The sequence below is a fragment of the Macrobrachium nipponense genome, chromosome 42 (genome assembly GCF_015104395.2).
Source record: "Macrobrachium nipponense isolate FS-2020 chromosome 42, ASM1510439v2, whole genome shotgun sequence".
Lineage (NCBI taxonomy): Eukaryota > Metazoa > Arthropoda > Malacostraca > Decapoda > Palaemonidae > Macrobrachium > Macrobrachium nipponense.
This window is the reverse complement of record NC_061103.1, coordinates 49,583,920-49,595,162: the sequence shown is the minus strand read 5'-3', so window position 1 is coordinate 49,595,162 and position 11,243 is coordinate 49,583,920. Positions and strand designations below refer to the sequence as shown.

Genomic DNA, 11,243 nt, shown 5'->3' with positions numbered 1-11,243 from the left:
TTAACAAGAAGTGGACGACTCCGTTGCACCACTGCTGAGGAGGAAGATCATCGAAGCATTGAAGCAGCTCCACAAACTCCTTTGACAACCGCCGTAGCTATCAAGAGAACATGATGCCCAAACCATTCGTAACCGGCTTCATAAGGCTAAGATATTTCATCACATTCATGCTAAGAAACCCCACATGACTGAAAAGCATAAAGAAGAGAGGTTAGGATTTGCTTTACAACATTACTCAGTGACCGATGATGTTCTACCACGGATGAGCATGGCAGTCTTCACTGCTTTATTGAAGTGAACTAAGTCATTTTAAGTTTCTTGCTAGTTTTCATTCTGTGAAGCTCAGATAATAAGTAAATAGAAAACAAAATAGCCCTAATATAAAAGCTACTAAAATGGTAGGCCTAAGTAGCATTGAAAGAAATCAGATATTCCACAGATAGGCGCATATATATATATATATATATATAATATATATATATATATATATATATATATATATATATATATATATATAAATAAAAATATATAAAACAACAGCGATTATATACTATGTAATACAAACATATATGTGAAATATTTTAGTCTAATTCGCAGATTTATATAAGCGATTAAGCATGTAGGCCTAAGTGTCATTAACAGGAAATCGGAATACATAAATCGGGCCAGATATATATATATATATATATAGTATAAATATATATATATATATATCTATATATATATGTGTGTGTGTGTGGTGTTGATTATAGTCCTACATGTATCTTCATATCCATTCTGTCGTCTATCGCAAGATTATTGTAATCAGTGTTTCTTGGCTTTTATTCAGTGAGCGTATCATTATGTTTCTCGGTAGGAGGCTGAAAATATCCAACCCATCGGCGGAGTGGAAGAATTACTGCGCTCTTTGGGGATGGATGGCTGATAGCGGTCCGGGAGAACTGGTCGAGGTCAGCGAAAGGTTGAACAGCCATCAATCAGTATATTGAAATATTAGAAGAAGTCCTTATTCCATCTGTAAGGTCATCATCCAAGATCAGGAAACCAGTTTATGTAGTGATGGATAATTCTCATGTCCATAATGCAAAAGCAGTAAAAGAATGGTTTACAGCCCATCATGATATTATCCGGGTTGAATGGCCAGCGAAATCTGCGGACTTAAAACCCAATAGAAAATCTTTGGGCTTATATTGTAAGTAAATGGGATAGTAGCGAAATAAGGACCAAAGGATCCCTAATTAGTCATGCCAAGTCGGTATGGGAGTCACTTAGGCCTAAGCGTCACGAGGTCAACATTTGTGAAAAACTCGTGGATCTATTCCGCGGGAAGTCACTGAACAGGAGAGGGTCCCATACAAAATATTTGAGAGAGAGAGAGAGAGTTATTTTGTTTGGTTGTGTGTTTAATTGACGAAAGATGGGTATAGATTAATTCTAGTGCAGGCAATTATCTTTATTATGTATACTAATACACACACACACACACACATATATATATATATATATATATATATATATATATATATATATATATGTATATATATATATATATATATATTCATTTTCATTCCCGTTATTGTAAATACAATGTTTTTCTTGTTAACTTATAACACCGAAAATACATATTTATTGTGTTGTATAACACTGAAAATACACATTTATTTTGTATAAGTGTTTATGTCACCTAAATAAAAAAAATATTAGGTCTCACTAATTTACAGTACTTAAGCAATGGATTAGTCATTAAAAGACCATTCTTGTAAACTTTTATTCATAATAATAATATTCCTGCAGATTTTTATAGAAGTCGTAGTTGTTGATGTTGCTAAGACTATTGTTCAACTTATAATAGTTGTAGGCCTATGTCTACAAAGATCACACATACGAAGGCGATCAAACAAAGGTAGTGATTGCTTTCGGAGACGAAATATTAAAGATTAAGAAACAGTGATGACCGTTGAAGTATTATAGTAACATCCTTTCATCAAGTAACGTATTACCGCAATGCAGGGACATGCGGAAGGGGGTGTCCAACCCCCTGTCCCTTTTGCTACTGTATTAAAAGTGCCCTTTTGAGAGGGATGTATTATAGGCCCGCCGCCTATCTGTGTCAATGATGATGATAACAATAATAATAATTATTATTATTTTTATAATAATCATAATAATAAGCAGGAGCTTGTAGAAATGGGTATTATATCTTGGCAACACTGGGTCACCCAAGATCAGCTGACTATGTCTCACTGTCTGGTAACAAAAACTGGGCCAAGGCAAACTCAGCTGAGCTAGACTGACAACAGGCCAGGTAAGCTTTCCTAGTTATTTTAACTGGTATTGCCTCTGCATTAAGGCTTTGACTCCTTTTTTAGCTATAAAAATTGTAATAACAAAGAGAGGGAGAGAGACAGTGGACCAAGTGAATCGAGTAAATTAATAGATTTGGAGAGGAAAATAAGAACGGGGCCACAGTAATGTGGGCTGGAACGCCGAACGGTACAGGTACCGGTATGATTCATTGTAGGTGGCCATTAACCTACTGAATGAGACACATACAGCTGGTGTTTCATTTCATTTGTTGCATAATGTGTCCAATTAAGTTCTTGAGCTGCACGTGACATTTAGTTTTCGATTTTTAAATCAACAATACCCAACTGGATGGTGAAAAAATCTGTTCATTTCTCATTTTCGTTTTTTTTTTCACTTGTTTTCGCCATTTAGCATTCGAGAATCATGTTTATGTCGTGTTATAATTGATGTTTATGCTTATCTGAGTAAATATTGATAACTGCGAATCGGCGATCATGTAGTGGGTCCAAAAAGCCATATATTAGCGAAATATGCTGATAAACATGCTGTAGATGAAGAATGAAGACTCCTTTATTTAAACGAAGAACTATCAAATCAACTTAATTTTACAAAGTCAAGAAATATTCTATTAAATAGGAAAATGCTGTAGGATAGCCATGCTTTCCCAATATAGCTTTAGTCATATCCACCCCCTCCTTCCTCTACCATACTTAAATGCGGCAGTGAGCGCTTTTTTAGCCAAATGAATACAACAAAAACTCTGAGAGATCTTCTCTTAAAATGAAAAAACATCAAATGGGGATAATGCATGTAAATATTACCATAAGGAAACACTGGACTTGAAAGTGTCTTCTCATACACTGATTATTGATGACAAAATGCTGAAAGCAATCAGTAATGTCACAAGTAATGCAACATGTACAGAAGTTTCAGGTATGTGATTTCATGGTGTTCGTAAGAAAGGTATGAAGGGTATAGCAAAAAGTTTAATTTCTACATTCATTTATTTTTGCTTCCTTTGAATAAAGGATATGGATTTCTGTACGTATGTAATCACTTGTACCTTTTATTGTGTTTTTCTTGTCAATAGGTATTTTACACTGATGCCTAAAATTTAGGGTAATTGACTCAAATTTAGGGTAATCCTGATTTTTTTCTTGGAACCTTGATTTTCTAATTCTGTTATATTAATGATCTTCAGTATGCCACGGAAGGAGAGAAGAAAAAAGGAGCAGGAGCGGGGCTGACAAGATGCTGCCAAAGGTAGCAGAACTCTATGATTGGATGAAGCCGAGAGTGGCAGCTTCAACATCAGAGCAAGTGAAGGAGGAGGAGGAGGAGAGCTACAAAGAAGATTTAAAGGTGGAGACAACACAACATGGGGTATCCTAAATGCCTTTCATTGTATGACAGTCCAAGATAACTAGAAAAAACCTGTGAATGAAGAGGTATTCAAGTCATTGCAAAAATTATGCCAGTTTTATGAGTTAGAAGAAGTGGACAAGCTACGGTTGGAATTAAAGATCTTCTATTCCTCATTTCCTTGCCTGCCACAGAACACTACAGCTACAATGCTCAACCTGATGAAAGAAAACAACGTCCAGGAGATATTGCCACTTATGCTGAACTCTTAACAATTTATGCCACTCTACCCATCACAACTGCAACAGTGGAAAGGACCTTCTCCAAAGTCAAGCTGGTGAAGACAAAGCGTCGCAGCCTGTCCAGTGAGGAGAGGTTATCTGATCCTTTGTTGCTAGCAGTTGAAAAGGATATCACAATCAACAACAGTGAAGTTATCAGCATATTCAAAGAAATGGCACACAGAAGGGATCTCTTATAAATATAAAATGATAAGGTCTGGTTATTAGCCAAGTGTATTGATCATACTGATTGATTTTCTTGCAGTCATTTATGTAAAAGTAATATATATAATTTTTCTTTTGTTAAATTTCCTAGTTCTATTGGTAGTCAGTACTGTAGATTTTATGTTCATATAAAACATTAGCCCATGGGTACCTATAATATCAGTCATGTTTTTATCTCTTTTCCTTGAATTATTATTAATGGCTAGTTAAAAACATCAAAAATTTGAAAGAATATTGAGCCGGTATATATTTAGCCTCATTCATTTCTATATTTTTGCCCTTTTTTTCACTTGAGCACCTGCCCTGAAAAAGTTCTCTGCACGTCCCTGCCGCAATGGCAGAAAAAACAAAAATCTCGGTTTAAGGGAAGCTGGAGTTAATCTCTCTAACGCACCAGTAGTGTCTGAGTTGTTTCAAGCACTTATTGCGGAGTTGCCAGATAGCGCCAGATTTTACTATTTCAATCGCTTACAGTTGAGTTGCAGATTACGCCAGAAGTCACTATAATAAGCTGTTCTCCGAAAGTTTCAAAATATGTAGCAGAAGTTTTTTGAGTGATTGTCATATGTATATATATATGTGTGTGTGTGTGTGTGTACATATGTATATATATATACTGGTAAAAATGTTCTGTTTCAACAGAATTCCATCTAATAAAAGGAGCCCATAAAAACACCAAAATAGAGAGAACAATACTATATTTCAGAGACTGCTGACTCCCTCTTCAGGTAGATGAATGAGAAGAGTTTACAGAAAAGGTGGTATTTATACCAAGAGATCCATCCACAGGTAAGCCAATTTAGGTCACCCCCGCTGATAATCTTCCTTTAATCTTCTTAAGCGTTGGTTGAATGAAAATCTTGTCGATCACATCTGAATCCCATGCTCCTTTTGAGATGTTCTTTACCTGCCTCTCTTTTATTAAGGCCGATTCCATCATTTGACTCTTGTACCGGCAGTTGCTGCTATAAATTATACGTGACAAATTCCAGTTTATTCTATGGTTATGTTCATTTATATGGTTGAAAATATCTGAGTTCTGTTGTCCCATACCTAACTGATCGTTTGTGCTGTATTAATCTCTGGGGAAGTGATTTTCCTCCTGTAATCCGATGTAAGATTGGTCACAGTCCTGGCATGGGATTTATAAACCCCTATGTCCTTGGGTGATGTCTTTTGTTGGACGTTAATCAGGGATTTGGCTAAGGTGTTTGGGTAAGTTAATGCAAAACACCTTAGCCAAATCCCTGATTAACGTCCAACAAAAGATATCCCCCAAGGACACAGGGGTGAGATTAATACAGCATAAACGGTCAGTTAGGTATAGACAACATAACTCAGCTATTTTCAACCATATAAATGAACATAACCATAGAATAAACTGGAATTTGTCACGTATAATTTATAGCAGCAACTGCCGGTGCAAGAGCCAAATGATGGAATCGGCCTTAATAAAAGAGAGGCAGGTAATGAACATCTCAAAAGGTGCATGGGTTTCAGATGTGATCGACATGATTTTCATTCAACCAACGCTTAAGAAGATTAAAGGAAGATTATCAGTGGGGGTGACCTAAATTGGCTTACCTGTGGATGTATCTCTTGGTATAAATGTAAGTGTTTACATAATAAAAATATGGAATGTTAGTCCATATATATAAAAGACTAAAACTAAAGAGGTCAACCAGATTGCTTGCAGGAATGTGATCAGACTAGAGACGCTAAAGATGACGTATACAATAAAAGTAGGCTAAGATAACATGCCGTCACTTGTGTTCATTCAATTGTTTATAAACTTTAGTCCAAGCTTCCTGCTTGAGACAAACACCGTGACCTATAGCTCAAGCGGCCTACGTGATTAGTAACTATGTCATCTGATTGTATGTTCGTATGTAACTATGTCATCTGATTGTATGTTCATATGTTCGAGCTACTATCTGCTTCCTTTATAACTTGTAACCGAGATGGTAGTAGAGCAGAATAGAGTTAGCTATCGTCATTAGAAGACTTGTACAATCATACCTGATCTTCACCATGTAAATTCAGAGAATATAAGTATTTTTGTACTTCGTGGTTTCTACTAGATCCTCACCTCATCCGAATCATCATGAGTTTAACACATCGTAAGTGATCTACAAACCCAAGACACTCCATTGAATCCATGAATATGGAAGTGCAATACCAACCGACTTAGCGTAAGATTATCGCAAGTCTAACATTACCTCATAGGGCGCCTTATTATACAAGGCAACAGCCCTAAAATAAATACCACCCTCTCTGTAAATTTTTCTCATTCATTTACCGGAAGAGGGAGACAGCAGTCTCTGAATTAAAGTATGGTTCTCTCTATTTTTGGTGTTTTTTATGGGCCTCCTTTTATTAGATATATATATATATATATTATAATATATATATATATATATATATATATATATATATATATATATTGTAAAATTAATTGAGTGTTCATGTTATAGGCCCTGTTCATTTTTGCATTTCTAATAACGTAATTCGTTTATCTTTGCTTTTAGTTTTGTTGTCAGTTATTTAACGTAACTTTGTGAAAATCTTTTGACTTTTGTTTATTTTGGTTTCCACTTCATTATTTAATCACTTCGTAGGAGGAGGTTTGCTGTTAACCATTATTGTTGGACCCTCCAATCGGTTTATATATGTATATATCTATACATATATAAATATATATACATATATGGTATATATATATATATATATATATATATATATATATGTGTGTGTGTGTGTGTGTGTGTGAGTGTGTGTACATATATACATATATATATTATATATACATATATATATATATATACATATATATATGTATATATATATATATATATATATATAATGTATATAGATATATGTACATATATATATATATATATATATATACTATTGTATTATATATTTATATATGTATAGATATATATGTATATAATGTATATACATATATATCATATATGTATATACATTATATACACACACACACACATATATATATATATATGTGTGTGTGTGTGTGTGTGTATTACATTAAAATTAACAAATGATATAAAATTACACAATTACCTAAACCCGCAGTAAAATCTTAAAAATATAGAGAAATACACAATGTATGTTTCAACGAGAGCAGAAAAAAGTCTAAAAAACACAGCAATTCAATAGACCTTTCATTATTACAAAGAAAGGTTTATCTCTTATGCTTAGTGTACACTGTAGATTTTTTTGCTAGATTTGCTCTAGGGAGACCTCTCTCGATAGTGTACTCTAGAGCACTCTAGCTATAGTTACTCTCAGCTCTTTTCGCGGCTAGGGTTGTTTTAGTCTACCTAGAATACCAGTGAACAAGTGATCGAGGGTTCTCTACGAGACTACTCTAGGTGCTTCTGCCCAACTGAATAGAGTAATCAGTATAGCTAGACGCGTGCTGGAATAGTCATGGCATCTAACCATAAATACAAATGGGATAGCACTCAGACAACGCTTTTAATCCAGCACTACGAAAGATTCCCTGAACTTTGGAATGTAGCACTGAAAGAGTACAGGGACAAAGAAAAGAAAGCAGTTGCTGTAAAAGAAATATCAGAGCTTTTCAATGTTAGTGAGGCTGAAATAGCGAGAAAGTGGCACAATCTGCGGTGCCAAATGAACAATGAAATAAGGAAAATGAAAGTAAAGAAGAGTGGCATGGGTGCAGATGATGTACTGGTGAAAAGCAAATGGGAATATTTTGACGTTCTTCACTTCATGATTGGAAGTGTGAAACCCCAAGAAACTGCTGTTACAAACATGGTAAGTGAAACATATCTCTTAAGAAATATGATTTATTAACTTTTTTGGACAAAAGTAGGAACACACAAACAAACACATAATTATATTGAATGTGTATGTGGCGATAAATCATGAAAACTCTTCTGAAATTAGTCATTTGCTTTCAATAAAGCACAATACTACATCAAATTTAGAAAATTCACTTTCATCCATCTATCCACCAAATCCTATCCTCAAATCCATGATATTCATGTAGCTACCATTAACATGACAATAGAATGTTAAATAGGTTTAAATTGCCAAGGGGTCACGAATGTCTTTGGCCAGCCTTACAGAGTTTCTTGCTGGATTGGGTTGCAGGGGATGTAAAGTACTTCTGTCATCAACCTCTTCTCTATCAAACGTTCCTGGTGGAGCATAAACACAGCTTTGGACTGAGTTTCGAGTCAGTAAACAAAAAAGGTTATGTAGAACACATATAATATCCTTCACCTTTTCTGGCGATATCTCCATTGGTCGTCTTAAAACATGGAAACGTGCGGATATCAGACCAAACGCATTTTCAACAACTCTGCGTGCTCTGGATAATCTGTAGTTGAAAAAACGATTTGGGGCTGGTTGATTTTGGAATGGATATGGCTTTCATAATGTTGTTTTAGTACAATATATGTGTAATAGAAATTCATTTAGTTCGTATAAGAGATTGTACAAAATCTACTGTACTTAATTTTGTAATTTGGACCAAATATTCTTTTGTAAAATTCATATTTTTTGGTATTGTGGCGTCAATAAAAATATCTATCTATCTATCTATCTAACTATGATTTCAGAGGAAAGGCATCGTCAGCAACAAACAACAACGTATGGTGCTTTATCCTCATTTCCTGAACCCTCTAACTGCCTTTCATTAGGTATATTTAACAATGTGTTTTCTAAAGCACTTGACAAAGAACTGTTTGCATAAACACCCCCATAAGATATCCGACCATTGCAGCCAACTTCAATGTACAGGAATTTATAGTTTCCACCAACCAACGCTTAAAGAACAAAGCTGTTTGTACCTTTGTAATTAAAATAGAAACTACCACTGTTAGGTGGTTGCTTGATAACCACATGTTTCCCATTGAGGGCTCCTATGCAATTTGGAAACTGCCATTTAAATTCAAAATCCTTGCACACTTCCAGCCATTCATCAAGGGAATTTGGAGTCTGAAAAAAACGGAACACAATTGTAATTCTACAGTATTTAAATAAGAGGGTCTGTCAAACTATTATAGGAAAGATTTGGAATATACTATGGTAAAGGGAGTAAGCAACCAAGATACGTGTAAAGAAAATGTTGAGCTATAATGAATACCATTAACGCAAGTTTGACAAACAACTGGATATATTATAGATATATAATTATAATATTAGTATGATAATATATTTATTATATATATATATATTATAATATATATATATTCATTACATATGTGTATATATATATATATATCCATATATCTACATATATATATATGAGCTGATTCGATACAGTTTTGAATATGCCTTCTCCGTGATATTCTGAAGTCCCGTGAAACCGTTATAAGTGATACTGTGTGATGTGTAACAAAAACAAGTCAGACGCCAAAGACGTTACAAGTTAGCGTGGCTGGACAGTTAATCAGAGTGCCACGTATTTCTATATCCCTTCGTGATTGGCACTTGTGTCTAGGAGCCAGAATAACCAATCAGCTTCTTGCATAACGATGCCATCTGAAAGGGGGTATTTGAAACAGGCCGGACTACCGGTCAAATCAGTTCGTTACCGGGTCCCAGACAGCACAGACAAGCTGGGTCGAGAGTGCCCAGTGCCCCCGTAGTCCCATTCCCGTCGGCCGCCACACAAAGACGTGCGTCACCATGTAGTGTCAATAACAGTCTAACCTGCCGTCCGTTTGTGCACTAGCATAGTTAATGTAAATATTACAGTTAAAGGCCACCTGTGTAGCTAAGAAGGAATACACCTGTGTTAAACGTTTCATCGATTATTATTTTTTGCATGTCCTACATTGCATGCACGTAAACTTATCTCTCTCCTGTTTATTCCTTCATATCCCGAACCCACAAATGACCGAGATCAGGTCATATATATATATATAATAATATATATATATATATATATATATATATATATATATATACATACATATCTGATTATATATATATATATATCCATATAATACATATATATATATATATATATATATATATATATATATATATATATATATATATATATTAATTTCATGTTTTATATAGCCTATGTTTTGTTAATTTTTTTTTGTTTTTTACAAAATTTAAAAAATACACTTACGTATCCTCACGCCCTTTAACTCAGATCTGAATGCTGTATTTTTTGTGTTTAATGCAAAATTCTTAAAGCAAAATGATGCAAATACAAATAGTTAAGTTAAGTATCCAGACAATATCTCTACTGTTAATTATTTAATCCCAAACTACTGTATTATGTTTAAATTTTTTCAATATATTCTTTTCATTTTGACAGACTCTATCATCATCAGAGGTTAACACAGAAAATGTCCCTCCAACTGGAGAGCAAATTCTAATCCTGATGTCACTCCTGGCATATCTATCTGGTGTTGGAAATACTCAGGAAAATGTCCTAAGAAATCCAAACACAGTGAAGAAGAGAATGCATTGAAAAATGCCATAGGTATATTGAATCAGCCACAAGATGATGATTCGTTGTTTGGAGAATATGTTGCATCCGAACTGGCGTCCAATTACGTTCCATCGAAAATAGGAAATGACTGAAACGTACGATCATGAAAGCAATAATAGAAATTGGAGAAAATGAGAACCATGAATTCTCATCCCCTACTTCTACCCCTGTACCTCAAAGTTCATACATTGATTTGACAGATAAAGACTTAATTCCTTCTGAGCCAGATGCTCAGACAAGTGATGTTGGTGACTTCACCTTCCAGTACTCTTTTAACAGAATTATAGCTAGTTCTACTAAGAACCTTGAGATAATCCTCCTTCAGAACATCATACGGTGCAGTGCATACTTCTGGAATTATTTTTGCTATAGTAGTAACTGGTATACGGAAAGCATACATTAGTGAGCGATAACTATCTCCTGAAAAGCAAATTCATATATAATATAGTTATAAATTATATACTACAAGACAGTGTAAAATATTTAGTTTAATATATATGTTAATTATTCTTTTTATGTTTACCTATTTTCTGATAATAATAATAATAATAATGATA

At 34.3% G+C, this 11,243-nt stretch overlaps 1 protein-coding gene across 1 annotated transcript; it reads left to right on the top strand.

Annotated features, from left to right (window-relative positions):
- Positions 1-7,628: 7,628 nt before the first annotated feature.
- Positions 7,629-10,665, top strand: LOC135213375 (uncharacterized). The gene is made up of 2 exons (XM_064247354.1): positions 7,629-7,982; positions 10,510-10,665. The coding sequence occupies exons 1-2, from the start codon at positions 7,629-7,631 to the stop codon at positions 10,663-10,665; spliced, it is 510 nt and encodes a 169-aa protein (XP_064103424.1).
- The last annotated feature ends 578 nt before the right edge of the window (positions 10,666-11,243 follow it).